Here is a 19,426-nt window from a genome sequence, read left to right on the forward strand (position 1 = left end):
GCGAATGGAATCTCTGTGTATGTGGGAACGTTCCCTTTTAAAACCCGAGATCCTATTGAAACCCGGCCAAAGATCATTATTCCAATGACTCGCAAACAAAGCTGTAATAAAATGGTATTGGTTTATTGCATTTTGTGCTGACAAATCTATAAAATGGAACAGGTATCGCCAGAAGCTATAGAGATGTAACATAACTTTTTCTTTTTTTTCTTAATATACCATGATACACAATAGAGAATAGTTTTTATTTAAAATATTTAACACTCACACAAAATTAACACTGACACTAACTGTTTTGGGTTTATGCACAGAACCCCTCCCCCCTGTGTTTACAAGTGCACATTGTGTACACACACCCACAGAACTGAAAACACAGGAATACTACTGCTCTACCAGAATACTTTTACAGTACCAAGGAAGAGGATTAAGGTTTTGGAAGGGAAAAACAGGTTCACTTGGTGATTTAAGAGTTGTATATATTCTTTATCTACAGCCATTCCTTTTCCAAACATGTATACAACATTTCTTGCACAACAGGAATTGACAACAAACCAAAAATGTCTTTTAATGCTTTATGTTGATCTGAATTGGTGGAATTGTTTTGTAATTCGTTTCAAAGGGACATTCATGCTAAGATTGACACCATAGCAGAAGCTTACGGGTCAGAAAGCTAGACCATTAGAAGAACATGGAGAATGCTGGTCATGGCTCATTGGATGTTTGTAGTATTTGGACAAATACATGATCATTGTCTTTAAGTGTTTGTGTTTTGTAATGTTTACCTTTTGCATTTTTTGTTTGACAAAATCTGAAAATATTTTGTTTTTGAAACAATGGTGTATTTCATTTTTTTGTAGGGGGGGGTGTAGCTGCCAATTTCTGAAACACCGCAGTGTGTTCCAACACTGTGTGGAATCAAGGCAAAAAGATTTGTCATCTAATCTGAGTTTGCATTTAATTCAGTGGTACATAATTTCACAAGTGATAACTGAAATATACTTTGGTAATCCATTTATCTGCAGATATATATTATATGAAACAATTGATATAAGATGTGGAGGGACCTCTTTGACAAAGTGAATAAAAAATAGAATCCTGTAACTGATATATTCATTTATCTTAGATGCAAACAATTGTTATCCATTCAGTCTAAAGAAAGGGGTCGATCTAACTAAAACAATATGAACAGAACACAGTATACCACAAACACTTCAATATATTCAGTACTACACCTTGTTCAGGATAATGTGCATGCATTGAGTTACACAACAGACCTGGAATGGGGCTCTGCTTGCACAGCATGGACACTATCACGTACACAATAATCACCCATTTGAAGTGTATAAACACGTTTGGTTCGGGATAAGTAGGTGACAGACTTTGGTTGTGGCGGGGATCACAGTTCAGTCTTGTTGACTAAAACCACGGTTATGGTGAGGCACTACACTCCAATTTGTGTTTTTTTTGTTTCGTCCTTTTTTGTGTCCCCTCGAAAGGACAACCTCTTTAACACAGGAGCAGATATGTTTTGGAGCCCTTAATATCCATTCGAGGATGGAGAATCATTCACAATGATCACCAGCCGACTCGTCCCATGCTACAATTGTGCAGGCAAACGGTCAGATTTAGGAGTGGTTTGTGTATCTGCCCTAGATGAGATAGCTATATCTGTGTTGGTGCTCCCGAGTTACCTCTAAGCCGTCCAAGCAGAGCCAGTACCAGAAGTGGAAGCGCTTGTTTTATATTCTTTGATTCAATATTCAGAATTATACTGAAATCACATACGTATAAGTACAGGGCTGGGGTGGGTGGAGATTTGTGACCCGGGGGGTTACAAATCTCCACGAAATCTCATTGGACGAAAATAAAAGTAGGATATAATTGCAGTGAAAAACTGCAGAGTGATGGCGAAATCTCATCTATGTATCCCGCTCTGTCTTTCTCACAGATGTACGCCAACTGGCTGCAGTACTCACTTATACCACAGGAGGATGCTCTGAATCAGTGCTTAAACTGGGCAAGTTTGTTTCTATTAAACACTGATTTGGTCCTCAAACCTTCAATCACAATAAGTGTTTCTCTGTCGCAGCAACCACAGTCGAGATAAACACACGATAACTTTAAGAACTGGTTCTAAACATTCTGATGAGCAGAACGCCAACTTGTCAGTTGTTAATGTGTTAATGAAAAGCGGTTATCCAAATAAAAACAATATTGCACATAATTTTACAAAACGCTAAGACTTTGTCCACAGTGATAAAACAGTGTACAACAAAGGACAACATCGTTGGCTACAGTGTCTTTGACTGCAGCGTTATATACAAAGCAAAATGATCTTTATGGCCCATCCATTCAAATAATAAGTTATCATATTACGTTAACCAACATTAATTTATCAAGATTGAAATATGACAAGTAATAATATTGTGAACTCAAACTTTTTTTTCCAAAATACTTTTTTTCTATGTTTAACTAGCAACGTAACCATGAGGAAATCATTCTCAGGATCTCTCCCAAAGGGAGCCCTAGCGTTGCTAGAGGACGTTCCCCTTCCAAACAACCTGCCTTGTTCATGTAAATCATCACACCATAAAGCACTGAAACAAATATTCCCACATAAGACCATGCAAACAGTAATTATAAAACACATTGACAATTTCCAATGAATGCTTTTTTAACCAACATCTAAAATTGTTTCTTTATAGATAGAATTGCAGAGTTTATTTCCATAATGCTACATACACCAATTTTTCACAGTTGTGTTTTTTCATCAGAAACTATTTCTTATGGGTACCTTTATGTGTGTGTGAAATATTATTGTTCTCAGATTTTTTTAATTCATAGATTTTAGATGTGTATGAAAATGTGTTTATTTTTGCCAAATGCAATACAGTATAACCATTGTTTAGCTGGAATGGAATGTTCATATCCTGTATATTTGACTGTTATATGCGGTGGTCTCACCTATTTTAAGATGAATGAACTTACTGCAAGTTGCTCTAGATAAGAGCACCTGCTAAAAAACGATAATGTAAAATGTAAATGTGTTACAAGTAGATATCATATTACTATATTTAATTATTATAATTTAAAAATATATATATTGATGTCACAGATGTATCATTTGTACATTTATTTAAAAAATGTAGTATTTGTTACATTTGACTGTGTTAAACCTAGCAGTACTTCTTATTTCTATGAGAGTGAGGCGGTAATTTAGCATTTTGCCAAAATACATGATTATTTGTCTCTCTGAAATGAAACCATCAAGTGATAGATTTTATACATGTCTTTTCATTGAACAACCCCATGTCATGATTAGATAGTGAAAAAACAGGCCAATCTCTTTCATAATTTCTTTAAACAATAAATAATAAATAAATAAAAACAAATTGACCAACATTTCTGAAAATTGATATATAGCATTTTGGCATTAAACTCTTCAATTAAAGGCTCAGTCAATGCAAGCAATGTTCTAGTACGATCTCCAAATAGCCACATATTTTGAAAGTTGATACGAGTGTCTATTAATCAAATTGTGTAATAATAGGAGAGAATCATACATCATATTAAGTAAGGGAAAGAGTTATAATAATGTATTGTCCATTTGTAAAAACTAGATCAGCGGCCAGATCAGCCGGCCAGAGTATTTTCTAGTAAGAGATATGATGTAACTGATAGAGAACTTTTGTTCCATTGCAGTTAACATTTCAGTCAGCACAATCAAAATGTAAAACAAGTAACTTTACTTTACTTAACTTTAAGTGCTAACAACACTTTCTTGCACTACTGTTGTCAATTCAACTCGATAAAACATTCAAACCTGCAGTCTGGGCTCAGAGTTCCTCTAGAATAAATGTGAATATAAGGGGATGGGATCATCGAGTGCCATTTCATTTGTGAAAAGAGAGGGGAAAATAAAGGGGGGGGACTGCCCCCAGACTCTCCAAAAACATTGCACCCTAATGGGCTAAGTATTGCCACAAAATATTGTATAATATCTTCAGGAGAGTTCTCCTCCAAAGCGGACAATGACTCCTGTCCAGAAAGACTCTCGGGCCAATAGTTAATAGGTAAAGCCGGGTCCTGTCTTGGAGGAGACAAACCACCAGCACTGATATGTATTTCTATATATGCCTACCTCTTTTTCTGATATCTTTTGTATATATGTTCCTTTAGACATGTTTATTTACAGTTCAAATAAATCTAATAATACTAGCAGCATTCACAACATCTGAGTCTGACTTTCAAACGACACTTTAAACATAAATACTGTGTTCAATATCTATATAAACTAGTTTAATCAATTGTTTTATTCTCTCTATTGTATATATATATATATATATATATATTTATATTCATAGTTCTAATACAAGTGCAAGTGACCAAAAACAGTTTCTTTCACAACAGAAAATGAAAACATGATGATAGCTGTCCTTGGTCAGTGTGAGATTATATTAATAAATCTACATAAAATATATGGTAAAAAAAATAACATGAATATGTGAGACCAAATTTCAGGTATTGCACATTCCTTTCAAAATGCACTTTATAAGGTTTTATTCTAATTCGCTAATAATCCATTCATTGTCAGGACATAAATATTGGCTCACATCTGTGCCAATTCTGTGGATACAAAATCACATATTTGGATTCTACTGCAAAGAGATCCGTTTTATGGACAGGGTGAGTTTCATAGCTGTGGAACCCTTTTCCATTAAATCACTGTACATCTATTACTAGTTAGTTGCACGCTAACGCATCAACCTAATGTACAATTTGTACTTTGTAATGTAATCAATATTATACTTTCATAGATCTATTTTTCATTTAAAAATATTTTTTTATATGGCACATGGAACATATCTAAATTTGTCAAAACAACATAATATATTTTTGAGCAATAATGTAATTATATCTGTATTATATAAATATGTTTAACTTTTGTCTATAAACATAAACAACATTTTGTTTTCTAGATGGAAAAATAACATTTTTAAATCACTTGTTGAACAGTGGCGGACAGTGCAGTGCAATACTCATCAAGGATACAGCAACAGTTACCATAGTGATAGGAGCCTAAACCATCCAAAAGCAGTTTGGAGCCGACCCTTTGAGAGAAGGAACATTTTCTCCACTAGAAGCTTTTTAGTAAGTCACAAAAATACTACAGTCATACTTAACAACGCGTCCGAGCTTGTACACTATTTACAGTGATCCACACTGGGATCAGTTGCCTGACAAAGATGATGTCACTGCTTATAATCACCCCCTTGCTCTTTTTCAATGGTCTTTCCTCAATTCCTTTTTTCGAATACCCACACTAACATACTGTATACTACATACTTAATATACTAGCAATATACTACATACTATAAGTTCATTTTAGTATACTGTAAACGAACGGTATCCCTTCAGTTGAGCGTACTAGCGCTTTGCCTGTTTACCGGAAGTTATTGCTGTTACTATGCAACCTCTCGCTAGCTTGTTAGCATTACAAGCTAGACATTTTACGACTTCAGGTTTGTTATCAAATTCAATCTGGAGTGCCAGAATGTGTTCTTGGCGTTCGTAAATTCAGAGCGTTGTCAGATTGTCTGTTTGTAAATTCAGAGTTTTCAGAGCACTAACTGGACGCTCGGGTTGATCCAAGCGTTCTGAAGTCCCAACTGCAGTCAAGCACCCAAGCTAACTGGCTAAGTACTTCCAGACACAAATGAGAGAACACCTCACTCTGACCATTTTATTAGCCCTAGCAGAGCTGGTTAGGCTGTTTCATGTTATCCAGAGCATTGGTAACTGTGTGCTGCTGGTGTAACAGTATAACTTTAAACTGTCCCCTCGCCCCGACACGGGCGCAAACCAGGGACATTCTGCACACATTAGCGCGTACCCGCTAACTAGCTAGCCATTTCACATCCGTTACACTGGCAACAATTTAATTACACTTTTTTGACAATGTTTACTGAAACCGACCATATTGAACTGGTGTCGAGCGTTAGTAAATTCATCAGTTATTCTGTGCTCTGGCACACTCAGAGGAGAGCGCTCTGAAATCGGAGTAGATAGCCAGAGCGAATTTACAAACGCATGTCCATTGAGAACCCACAACAACTATACCACTTAGCTAAACTAACAATGATGGGAATAATCAAGTCAATAAATGTTGGGGAGTTAGTTAGATAGCATATAGTTAATATACTAGCAAGTTTGATGTATTAGTAGCCAACTAACGTTAGGTAGCTAACGTTAGCTAACATACGGGTACATACTGCTGTAATGATGGGGCTCCCGAGTGGCGCAGTGGTCTAAGGCACTGCATCTCAGTGCTAGAGGAGTCACTACAGACCCTGGTTTGATTCCAGGCTGTATCACAACCGGCCATGATTGGGAGTCCCATAGGGCGGCACACAATTGGACTAGTTTCGTCCGGGTTAGGGTTTGGCCAGGGTAGGCCGTCATTGTAAATAAGAATTTCTTCTTAACTGACTTGCGTAGTTAAATTTAAAAAATGTATTATATGCGGTTCGTAAGGACAGCGTAGCTAACAAATTGTCAGCCTACATAACGTGTAAGGTAACTTACTGGAAAAGTCATTACTTTATTACATTGCTCAGCAGTTTCTTAAACATTTGTCATATTTGTATCCGCTTTCGTTGGGACTTCGGCTGCATATTTTCCGCCATTTTCTTAAAATCTGAAAACGTATTTTTGTTATTTTTTATTACATTATGGGCCCTAAAAGCACTGAAAAAGTGTCCACTGCATGTATACTTCGTATTTTGGCGAATGGAGTACGACATCCGGGAACTTTTGGCATACTATCTATATCCATACTATGACCAATAAGCACATTATACAATCAATTTACGTCACAAATGATTAGTATGAGTATTCAAACACAGCTCTTGTCTCTCTGTCCAAGGAGGTGAGGAAACACAAGGAATCGAGGAAAGAGGACAGCAGGAATTGAGGAAAGACAATTGAGAAAGAGCCCCAGCTCGTCTGTCAGACGACTTTTCCGCTAAGAACGCTCCTCACAGTTTAACGACGTGTCAATATCTAAAACCAAGCTAGCCTTGTTTGTTTTTGGCACTAACAGTGGCTGGAGCTGGAAAGGACACATAGCCACGTAGAAAGGGGAAAGGGGACAAGTATAAATATGATGACAATGCGTGAGCAAAAACAAACATGTTGCGGAGTGCTCAAAATGAGGTCAAAGTTCATGAAGCGCGATCTATGTCGTCACGGGAGGCTTGTTTGTTTCTCTCCCATCTTCCTCCAACTGTGGTTCTTTCGTTCATGACTGACCCGGATTTAAAAAATGACCATAGTCTCTTCTAACCACCGACCATGACCGTGGGTAGCAGTCTTTCTCGACGGTGGTCATCTCCGCACGCGATGAACAGGGTTTGCCGCAGGAGCTTTTCGATATTCTCTCTTTGCTGTGGTTTCACAGGGTGATATACACGACTAGCTACACAATGTCAACATCCTCAGTCCTCCACCGTTCAGTCTTGGAAGGCTACTCCATGTTTACAGGTAGGTGACTCGATGGCACTCTAAAACATCCCCTCGTACAAACCACAATCGGATGAATGTGACACTTAAACACACAGGCACAAACACCACACTGAACAACCCCAGCTCACCTAACCCTCTGTATCCTTTGACTCCATAGCCGAGTGACTAGGGCTCCCGAGTGGCGCAGTGGTCTAAGGCACTGCATCTCAGTGCTCGAGGAGTCACTACAGACCCTGGTTCGATTCCAGGCTGTATCACAACCGGACATGATTGGGCGGCGCACAATTGGCCCAGCGTCATCTGGGTTAAAGTTTGGTCGTCATTGTCAATAAGAATTTGTTATTTTTTAAACTAGTGAATTGATCAAAAGGCAGATATGAATAACACAAAAGTGGTTGGAGCTGGGCAGTAATGTCTAACTGCAAATTATTCAGCAGAGGGCGCTATCTTACCCTATTTCATTTCAGAGTATTGACTGATAATCTTTCTGGCTGATATGGAAGTGGACTGAACCTTTCCTCTATAAGTTATTTGGGCCACGGAGAGGGGGAAGCCAAGTCTCTGAGTTATATTTGATATGATGCTAAAAGCAGCTACCTCTGACATCATATAGGGCCAGAAAAGGGCTGGAAGAGTGAGGTGTAGTTCTATATCCAGTGAGGACAAGATGCTAAATATACATTTTTTTAAACATTTTTTTCAACCCGAAATAGGTATTTTCAGCATTTTTTCGAGCAAAAATACATATTTTCAGCATTCTTTTAACCCAATATACGTCATTTAACTTCTTGTGCTCATAGGGAAGTGTATGGGGTGAACTTATTTAAACCGTGTGTGTGTGTTGGGCAAACAGAAGATCATTTAGAGTGAGCTGGTCTATTGCTTGGGTGTGAGGGGAGTGTCTTACAAAAACAAATGTAAGGGGGGTATTTTTTCTAGATGTGGGGTTCGGGGGATGAAGGTCTGCTCTCTCAAGAGTAGATGGTGATGACCTCGCGACCGCCACCACGAACCAGGAGGACCCTATTGAGACCCTCAGTCAGGACCTCCAGGAACTCCATGTCTGAGAGAGCGTTAGGGAACACATCTAATGGTTGCATCTCTATAGCCCCATGCTATTGTTTACTAGTAGATAGATAACGGGTACATCTCTATAGCCCCATGCTATTGTTTACTAGTAGACAGATAATGGGTACATCTCTATAGCCCTATGCTATTGTTTACTAGTAGACAGATAACGGGTACATCTCTATAGCCCCATGCTATTGTTTACTAGTAGACAGATAATGGGTACATCTCTATAGCCCCATGCTATTGTTTACTAGTAGACAGATAACGGGTACATCTCTATAGCCCCATGCTATTGTTTACTAGTAGATAGATAACGGGTACATCTCTATAGCCCCATGCTATTGTTTACTAGTAGATAGATAACGGGTACATCTCTATAGCCCCATGCTATTGTTTACTAGTAGACAGATAACGGGTACATCTCTATAGCCCCATGCTATTGTTTACTAGTAGATAGATAACGGGTACATCTCTATAGCCCCATGCTATTGTTTACTAGTAGACAGATAATGGGTACATCTCTATAGCCCTATGCTATTGTTTACTAGTAGACAGATAATGGGTACATCTCTATAGCCCTATGCTATTGTTTACTAGTAGACAGATAATGGGTACATCTCTATAGCCCCATGCTATTGTTTACTAGTAGACAGATAACGGGTACATCTCTATAGCCCCATGCTATTGTTTACTAGTAGATAGATAACGGGTACATCTCTATAGCCCCATGCTATTGTTTACTAGTAGATAGATAACGGGTACATCTCTATAGCCCCATGCTATTGTTTACTAGTAGACAGATAACGGGTACATCTCTATAGCCCCATGCTATTGTTTACTAGTAGATAGATAACGGGTACATCTCTATAGCCCCATGCTATTGTTTACTAGTAGATAGATAACGGGTACATCTCTATAGCCCCATGCTATTGTTTACTAGTAGACAGATAATGGGTACATCTCTATAGCCCCATGCTATTGTTTACTAGTAGACAGATAATGGATACATCTCTATAGCCCCATGCTATTGTTTACTAGTAGACAGATAACGGGTACATCTCTATAGCCCCATGCTATTGTTTACTAGTAGATAGATAACGGGTACATCTCTATAGCCCCATGCTATTGTTTACTAGTCGACAGATACTTACTTGTAATGGCATGTGACACAGCTTCTATGGGCACATAGAATGATGTAACACAGTCGTTCCCAACCGGGGGTACTTGAGAAGACTCATGAAACCATAGGCCTACTGGTAAAATGCATGAGGGGTATTTCAGGGGTACTCCGGGCAGAGCAAAATTCAGTTGGTGGTACAGTAACCAAAAAAGATTGGGAACCACTGACGTAACACGTACTCCATTCTGTAAACCTGCCATGGGAGTGATAACTTTATGTAACACATACTCCATTGTAACACATACTCCAGGGAGGGAGGGAGGGTGATGGAGGGAGTTGGGGAGAGCGAGAGAGAGAGGTAGAGAGAGAGAGAGGTAGAGAGAGAGAGAGGTAGAGAGAGAGAGGGAGAGGTAGAGAGAGAGAGAGAGAGAAAAGAAAAAAAAGAAGGATACAGTTCTCGTCTCCAGACCGGTTATTGGGCGGCCCGGGCATATTGAGGAGCACCAGCTTGGCCTCTGAGGATTTCTTCACGATGACACCGTTCAGCCTCAGTGCCGTGTGCATGCGCCTCACATTGGACTGGTTTCTGGTGGGAAAAAACAAGATGGTCTCTACCAAAGCTCCAAACCAAAGCTTCATTTGGTCATAATGCAGTATTCAGCAAAACAAAATGTGGAACATCAACCTCTTCAGGCTACTAATTCACAAACAGCTGAAACAAATGGTCACTCTTTGATTCTGTCATTTCTGCATTAACTTTTTCATTTGGAAACACTCAAGACATAATCAACTTGTGCTATGCTGACTTGATCCATGGAATTCTAGAGGAAATGTATATGTTTATGTACCAGACCTCAGTTTTAAGCTCCAGCAAAGTTTGAGCTACGGAAATACTTACAGGCTTTCCCACTCACTGCAGCATGGCATGGAGAGAAACACAAGGTTAAAGGATGGAATCCAAAACAAACAGATTTTTCTCTCTACTGACAGTGTTCTATCATGACAACTTTACTGTTGACATGCACACTTAAAGTTGTTTTGGGTGAACTATCCTTTCAAGATGTTGAATTTAAACTGCTGCCATTTTGAAACCGAAAGTCCCAAGATGTGAAGAATGCCAATCAGAATGTTACTCTTCAGGAACTTTAAGTTCCAACATGGGAGTATACCGATTTTGCCAAACCACACTCACGGCTTCATGTTGAAAATGTCTTTGATGCCCTCTGGCGTGGAGGCGCCAGGCGGCTTGGCCGGCTCGCCGTCGGCCTTTTCTGTCCACGTCATCTGGACCTGTGCAGACCCTGGGGTCTGGGCCCCCCCCTCGGAGGCTGGAGTCAAAGGGGTAGCCGGGGTGGCAGGACTGGTCGGGCTGGTGCTGTCGTGGATGAGCTGGACCTGAGTGGGAGGGGACACAGGGACAGAGGCAGACTGAGACCACGAGACAGAGGGGGGAGAGACGAGGTGAGATGAGTTGGAACCACAGAGTGAGTGTGAGGGTCAGAGGAGGGAGAGAGAGCGAGCCGTTATCAAGAAGGCCTTGCATTTGGAGGTCAGTCATACAGTTGGGCTGATTAAAAAGTAAGTCTGAAAAAGAATGATTGAATCAACACATCTGTAGCCTACTCACATTATTACGACTTGTAATCCAAGGCCAGAAATTCAAAGGCAGGCAATACTTTTCCTGACTTTTTCCCCTAACTGTTACACATACGAACAACAAAGACCTACGATGCATTTCCTGGTATCCCATGAAACACTTTGACTAGTTGAGAGCCTGTGTGAGTCTTGGTCCTCAGACTTATCCAGTCACTTCACAATACGTCTGGTAAAGTACTTCTTGTAAGTGGTTGACCTCCCAGGTCAACACCATCAGTTCACAACGCCAGACCTTTAACCATTCCCTGACCATGCCTCACCGCAACAAAAAAAAAAACGTACAAAAACACTGGTATGGTGAGTTGGAAGTTTAAAAATCCACTACTTCCGGGTTACTGACCTCAAAACCACTGACTACCTAATATTTCAACATCTCACATAACCCCTCACAAGTCAACTGACTGCTCTGCTCTCCAAGTCTTTGCTGGCGCAGGCACTACCCTGTTAGCAGGAATTCTTAATTATACAGTATACCCTGGTTAGAGTGAATGTGGCTCGGTTGACCGGACAGTATCAGTACCAACCTCTTCCTCTGGTTTCTCCACCTTGCTGCTCACCCCAGGCTGTTCTTCGGTCACACTCAGCTGGGTGGTCACCACCGCCGGATTCTTACGCCGGATGGATCCGCGGGATGAGTCTGTGATGCTCTGGATCTGTGAAAGGAAGACAAACGGCTGAATGAAGAGACTAGTATCCTGTTCACAACACTCATACAAACTGAGCCAAGCTGTATTGACCTGGCCTGCTTACGCATCCATCGTAGTTGCTGGAACCATGGTGGAGAGGACAATGAGGAAATCAAAAACATCAGAGCCAGCACGGTTCGGTTTTGGTCGACCCTATTGTGTGAATCAGGCATAGGAGTGCTAATATCTTGACAATATGATTGATAAGTTGTTTTGTGTCGTCTACACGGAGACAAAACAAGGTTTTGAACGTTGGCGTTTTCAGAACATTGTCAATGTAGACAATTCAATCCCTTTCGGGTGAAGCAATACTGTCTTCCCTTTGTTCTTATGTCTTAATTGAAGTAATAGTTAGTTTGGCATAGTGGAACTATGTCACTGCCTTGTCCGCTTGTTGCCCACTTCCCCAGGACACAAAATAGCAGCAAGGAAGATGGAGATCAGAGGTTATCTGTAATGAGTGCAGTTCGCATGTGGCCAGCTTGCTTCAACTACCTTCACTGAAAATGTTGGTTTTGAATCGCCACGTTCTGGTACGTCTGCCTCGTGATTTGTTGGAGGGAAAAAAAGTCTCACCCTTTTCGAAGTTACCAAGACAGTTTGTCATTAATCCAAGACCTTAGTCACTGCTGTTGCCTAGGGTCTGGGATTCCGAGACTAATTCAGACATGGTTCAATGGCATTGTGTTTCAATAAAATAAAATAAAAAAACGTAATTCAACCTTTATTTAACTAGGCGAGTCAGTTAAGAACAAATTATTATTTACAATGATGGCCTGCACCAGCCAAACCTGGACGATGCTGGGTCAATTGTGCGCCGCCCTATGGGACTTCCAATCACAGCCGGATGTGATATTGCCTGGAATCGAACTAGGGTGTCTGTAGTGACGCCTCTAGCACTGAGATGTAGTGTCTTTGACCGCTGCACCAGAGTGTCTATTGACACCTCTAGCACTGAGATGCAGTGTCTTAGACTGCTGCACCAGAGTGTCTGTAGTGACGCCACTAGCACTGAGATGTAGTGTCTTAGACTGCTGCGCCAGAGTGTCTGTAGTGACGCCTCTAGCACTGAGATGCAGTGTCTTAGACCGATGCTCCAGAGTGTCTGTAGTGACGCCACTAGCACTGAGATGTAGTGTCTTAGACCGATGCGCCAGAGTGTCTGTAGTGACGCCTCTTGCACTGAGATGTAGTGTCTTAGACCGCTGCGCCAGAGTGTCTGTAGTGACGCCTCTAGCACTGAGATGCAGTGTCTTAGACCGATGCGCCAGGGTGTCTGTAGTGACGCCTCTAACACTGAGATGCAGTGTCTTAGACTGCTGCACCAGAGTGTCTGTAGTGACGCCTCTAGCACTGAGATGCAGTGTCTTAGACCGCTGCGCCAGAGTGTCTGTAGTGACGCCTCTAGCACTGAGATGTAGTGTCTTAGACCGCTGCACCAGAGTGTCTGTAGTGACGCCTCTAGCACTGAGATGTAGTGTCTTAGACCGCTGCACCAGAGTGTCTGTAGTGACGCCTCGAGCACTGAGATGCAGTGTCTTAGACCGCTGTGCCATATGTGTTATGGAGTAGCTGTGTGGTGAATGTAAAACCATAGAAATAGAATTGTGGCAGTTTTCCATTCTAGTAATTATATTTCTAAAGCGGTACCTCTCTCTCTCGCTCGGTCTTGGTCAGGTTGATCTGCTTGAGGATCTGCGATCGCTGCTCCATCACCAGGGTCTTCTCATAGGTGTAGGCTGAGATGTCACTGTCGTGCTGAGAGAGGAGAGGCCTGGGTTAGAGCAACATCGAGGATGGGCAGAGACCAAGAGGTTAGGTAGTATGTACAACTTGTTTTTATATGCAGGTTTAGAAGGTCTACGTGTTGGACAGCAGCACTGCATGGAACATTACATGGAACAACAGCTTCATGCATAAGGATTGCATGAATGCACCGATTTGTAAATCGCTCTCGATAAGAGCATCTGCTAAATGACTCAAATGTACACTACTGTTCAAAAGTTTGGGGTCCCTTAGAAATGTCCTTGTTTTTGAAAGAAAAGCTAATTTTTGTCCATTAAAATAACATCAAAATGATCGGAAATACAGTGTAGATATTGTTAATGTTGTAAATGACTATTGTAGCTGGAAACAGTAGATTTGAAATAGCCTTCATTTCTCAGAACAAGACTAGACTGACGAGTTTCATGGCCAGTTCTTTGTTTCTGGCCATTTTGAGCCTGTAATTGAACCCACAAATCTAGTCTAAAGAAGGCCAGTTTTATTGCTTCTTTATTTAGAACAACAGTTTTCAGCTGTGCTAACATAATTGCAAAAAGGTTTTCTAATGATCAATTAGCCTTTAAAATGATAATCTTGGATTAGCTAACACAACGTACCATTGGAACACAGGAGTGATGGTTGCTGATAATGGGCATCTGTACGCTTAAGTAGATATTCCATTACAAATCAGCCGTTTCCAGCTACAATAGTCATATACAACATTAACAATGTCTACACTATTTCTGATGAATTTTATGTTATTTTAATGGACAAAAAATGTGTTTTTCTTTCAAAAACAAAGACATTTCTAAGTGACCACAAACTTTTGAACGGTAGTGTAAATAAAAACAAATATTTGTATTGTATATTTAAACAGATTTGTAACTATGAGAAACAGTATGATGGATTAAACCAACTCAGTGGACCTATGTTCAATGTCTGAGTAGGCTTCAGATGTAGGACCATGCAACAGCCCCTTAAGGTACTGTATATCTGTTATTACACACTGGACTTCCTCCCACCTGAAGCAGCCGTAGACAGACTCACCATTTCCACCACTTCAACCTCGGCATCGATACGCAGGTGGTACAGGAAGGTGGTCAGGTCTTTCTTCATCTGGATGCTGTTGTCGTCCATCTGGGCCACGGTGAAGATGCGCATCTTACACTTCCTCCACACCTGTCGACAGGAAAGAGGATTGTAACCTGCTCATCTATAACCTGTTTTACGGTAATCTGGTTAGAGCCTTCATGATTTGGTACACAGTAGAAACTGCCATAGCATGTGTATCAGTGGAGGCTGTTGGGAGGAGCAATAGGATGACGGACTCATTGTAATGGATGGAATTGGATAATTGGAACGGAGTCAAACGTGGTTTCCATTTGTTTGATACTGTTGCATTTATTCCATTCCAGCCATTCCTCCTATAGCTCATCTAGCTCCTATAGTTCCTCCTATAGCTTCTCTCACCAGTCTCCACTGATAAGCATATTGATTAGTTAATGCGCTGACGAATGCTCTGCACCATTGTTTTACATTTATTTTTGTACAATATATTTATTGGCATTTTATTTTTATTTTTTTACAATTTAACAATCATGAAATTATGACACAGATAATGCCCTGTTATTCCTTCCACCTACACAAAACACCATGCTACATGAGGGCACATTGTGCAAAACCCTTCCCTCCCCAACACAGGAACACCCCCCCCCCCTCCCCTCTACCGGTATTAGCTTCACTTATTATCAACAAAAAAAGAAACAGAATGCCCTTCACATTCCATGCTAGAAAATACATTATTCAACACAAAAACAAATAATAATAATACATTAATGAAGAAAGTAGTAATGAGGCAGCCACGGTGACGTCTCTAGAAACTGCAGAAAGTCCCCCCAGACATCAGTAAATTCAAAAGGTTTACTACGTCAATTGTATCTTATTTTTTTCAGGTGGAATATAGGAAGTTCTTTTAGCCACATCTGCTTGCTTGGCAAAGTGTCACTCTTCCATATAGTAGCTGTGCCTTTATTGGCTGCAATGACTGACAATTTAATGAATATGGTTTTGCTACAAATATTAACTGGTAGAACAGAATCATCTCCAAGAAGAATAAGGGAAGGATGCACCATCGTTTTTTACCTGTACATTCCTGTACATTGCACTTTACTATATAACTGAGTGCATGATTAGTTATACACTGAGTATAGAACACATTAAGAACACCTGCTTTTTCCATGACACAGACTGACCAGTTGAATCCAGGTGAAAGCTATGATCCCTTATTGATGTCATAATCCACTTCAATCAGTGTAGATGAAGGGGAGGAGACAGGTTAAATAAGGATTTTTAAGCCTTGATACAATTGAGACATGGATTGTGTATGTGTGCCATTCAGAGGGTGAATGGGAAAGACTAAATATTTAAGTGCCTTTGAACGGGGTATTGGTAGTAGGTGCCAGGTGCACCGGTTTGTGTTTGTCAAGAACTGCAACGTGGCTGGGTTTTTCATGCTCAACAGTTTCCCTTGTGAATCAAGAACGGTCCACCACCCAAAGGACATCCAGCCAACTTGACACAACTGTGGGAAACATTGGAGTCAACATGGGCCAACATCCCTGTGGAACGCTTTCGACACCTTGTGTCAAGGTCCACTCAATATTACAAAGGCAAAACATGGCCAAAGCAATGTGACCCATGTCTCAGGGAGGGTGTGTGGTGGGCAGCCTACCTTATGCTGGCGCAGAAGGAAGGGCAGCAGCATCAGCATGCCTCCATCATGGACGATCCACCACACGTCGATGTGGCCCTCGGAGAAGCGCTCTCCATTGGAAGGGAAGGCAGCGATGTTCTTGGGCACCAGCAGGGCCAGGTGGGCGGCAGTGGTCTCCCTAACCAGCTCTACAGGACAGGACGGAGTTCAGCTAATATGAGTCTGATCATCACTCAAAAACCTTTATGGAAAATCTACTTCATCCTGTATCGGAGGTATATGGATTATAGTGATGATACTGATATTGTGGACAAAAAATAAAAAAATATAAGGATTATTTGTGATGATTTATCTACAACCTCCCCCAAAGATCCAGATTTTTTCAATCCAACAGACCGATCTGATTACTGAAATTACTCAGAATTTATTTAGAAATGTAAAATGGTAATTAGACAGTAATAACCTAACGCTTGTTTTTGTTTTTCATATCCCTTTACTTCCTTTACCCCCCCCCCCCCCCCCCCCCATTTCAATTGGCCATTCATTGTTGACCCCCTCTGTGACCCACCAATGAAATCTCTCCAGGTCTGGAGGTCATCGGCCTGCTTCCAGTTGCGTGGCCAGCTGACCAGCACCGTGTTGTGCATGAGGCCGCCCAGTCCGCTAGCCTGGAGCAGGTGGGAGGTGGCGTCGCGCATGTTGGACGAGATAGTGACCTGGCAGAAGCCTTTCACCTTCTCTGTCTCCATCAGCTTACGCAGAGACTGGAGCAGGGAATGGGGGTGGGTAGAGGGAGGGAGCGGAGAGGGAGAGAAAGAAGGGAGGAAGAGAGAGTGAGTGGGAGGGGTAAGGAGGAAGAGGGAGTAAGGTTTCTGGAACCATCTAAGCCACAGAGCCCTGCATGACATCTCAATCAAATTGTATTGGTCACACACACATATTTAGCAGATGTTATTGGTCACACACACATATTTAGCAGATGTTATTGGTCACACACACATACATAGCAGATGTTATTGGTCACACACACATATTTAGCAGATGTTATTGGTCACACACACATATCTAGCAGATGTTATTGGTCACACACACATATTTAGCAGATGTTATTGGTCACACACACATATCTAGCAGATGTTATTGGTCACACACACATATCTAGCAGATGTTATTGGTCACACACACATATTTAGCAGATGTTATTGGTCACACACACATATTTAGCAGATGTTATTGGTCACACACACATATTTAGCAGATGTTATTGGTCACACACACATATTTAGCAGATGTTATCGCAGGTGTAGCGAAATGCTTTAATGTTTCTAGCTCCAATAGTGCAGTAATACCAATACAATACAAATCAATACACACAAATCCCCAAAATGTAAAGAAAGAAATGAGCAATGTTAGAGTATATTAGTCTATTCAGAAAGTATTCATACTGTCACGAACGTCGTCGGGAGAAGGAGAAGAGGACCAAGGTGCAGCGTGATAAGTGTTCATATTTTAATCAATTAACTGAACACTGAACAAAACAACAAAAACGAAAAACAAACAGTTCTGTAAGGGGACGACACACACTAAACAGAAAATAACTACCCACAAACAGGTGGAAACAGGGTACCTAAGTATGGTTCTCAATCAGAGACAACGATAGACGGCTGCCTCTGATTGGGAACCATACCAGGCCAAACACATAGAAATACAAAACAAGAACAACATAGAACACCAGACATAGAATGCCCACCCAAACTCACGCCCTGACCAACCAGCCTGAATTCAAAATGTATGAAATTTTTTTCTCATCCATTTACACACAATACCTCATAATGACAAAGTGATAACATGATTTCAGAAATGTTTGCCAATTTATTGAAAATGAAATACAGAAATATCCAATCCATGTTAGAACCACGTTTAGAGCTGTGAGTGTTTCTGGGTACGTCTCTAAGAGCTTTGAACACCTGGATTGTACAATATTTCCCCATTATTCTTTAAAACATTCTTCAAGCTCTGTCAAGTTGGCTGTTCATCATTGCTAGCCGTTTTCAAGCCGATTTAAGTCAAAACTGTAACTAGGCCACTCAGGAACATTCAATGTCGTCTTGGTAAAGAGTGTATATTTGCCTTGTGTTTTAGGTTATTGTCCTGCTGAAAGGTGAATAGGTCTCCCAGTGTCAGTTGGAAAGCAGACTGAAGCAGGTTTTCCTCTAGGATTTTAACCTGTGCTTAGCTCTACTTCATTTATTTTTATCCTAAAAAACTCCCTAGTCCTTGCTGATGACAAGCATAACATGATGCTACCACCATGCTTGAACATATGAAGAGTGGTACTCAGTGATGTGTTCTATTGTATTTTCCCCAAACATAACGCTTTGTATTCAGGACATAAAGTAAATTTCTTGACCAATTCTTTTGCATTTTTACTTTTTGCCGTATTGGAATATTTGTATTCTGTACAGGCTTCCTTCCTTCTTCTCACTCTGTCAATTAGGATAGTATTTTGGAGTAACTGTTGATCCATCCTCAGTTTTCTCCTATAAACTCTGTAACTGTTTTGAAGTCACCATTGGCCTCATGGTGAAATCCCTGAGCGGTTTCCTTGCTCTCAGGCAACTGAGTTAGGAAAGATGCTTCTATCTATGTAGTGACTGGGTGTATTGATACAGTGTAATTAATAAGTTCACCATGCTCAAAGGGATATTCAATGTCAGATTATTGATTTGTTACCCATGTACCAATAAGTGCCCTTCTTTGCGAGACTTTGAAAAACCTTCCTGGTCTTTATGGTTGAATCTGTGTGTGAAATCCACTGCTCGACTGAGGGACCTTATAGATAATTGTATGTGTGGGGTACAGAGATGAGGTAGTCATTCAAAAATCATGTTA

At 40.7% G+C, this 19,426-nt stretch overlaps 1 protein-coding gene across 4 annotated transcripts in view; it reads right to left on the reverse strand.

Annotated features, from left to right (window-relative positions):
* Window positions 1-104: 104 nt before the first annotated feature.
* Window positions 105-19,426, reverse strand: part of LOC129815714 (solute carrier family 12 member 5-like) — a 317,619-nt gene continuing 298,297 nt past the window's right edge. For 2 of the 4 annotated variants that reach the window (XM_055869772.1, XM_055869775.1), the window contains exons 18-26: window positions 17,103-17,298; window positions 16,553-16,722; window positions 14,869-15,000; window positions 13,708-13,815; window positions 11,896-12,024; window positions 10,908-11,143; window positions 10,614-10,628; window positions 10,168-10,301; window positions 105-8,587 (exon numbers count right to left, since the gene is read on the reverse strand). In XM_055869772.1, the coding sequence (XP_055725747.1) occupies window positions 8,496-8,587; window positions 10,168-10,301; window positions 10,614-10,628; window positions 10,908-11,143; window positions 11,896-12,024; window positions 13,708-13,815; window positions 14,869-15,000; window positions 16,553-16,722; window positions 17,103-17,298 (1,212 nt within the window). In that variant the 3' untranslated portion in view covers window positions 105-8,495. The remainder of the gene's footprint in view (window positions 8,588-10,167; window positions 10,302-10,613; window positions 10,629-10,907; window positions 11,144-11,895; window positions 12,025-13,707; window positions 13,816-14,868; window positions 15,001-16,552; window positions 16,723-17,102; window positions 17,299-19,426) is intronic. The other 2 variants (XM_055869774.1, XM_055869773.1) reach the window with 2 other exon arrangements.

Source organism: Salvelinus fontinalis, chromosome 18, assembly GCF_029448725.1.
Source record: "Salvelinus fontinalis isolate EN_2023a chromosome 18, ASM2944872v1, whole genome shotgun sequence".
Lineage (NCBI taxonomy): Eukaryota > Metazoa > Chordata > Actinopteri > Salmoniformes > Salmonidae > Salvelinus > Salvelinus fontinalis.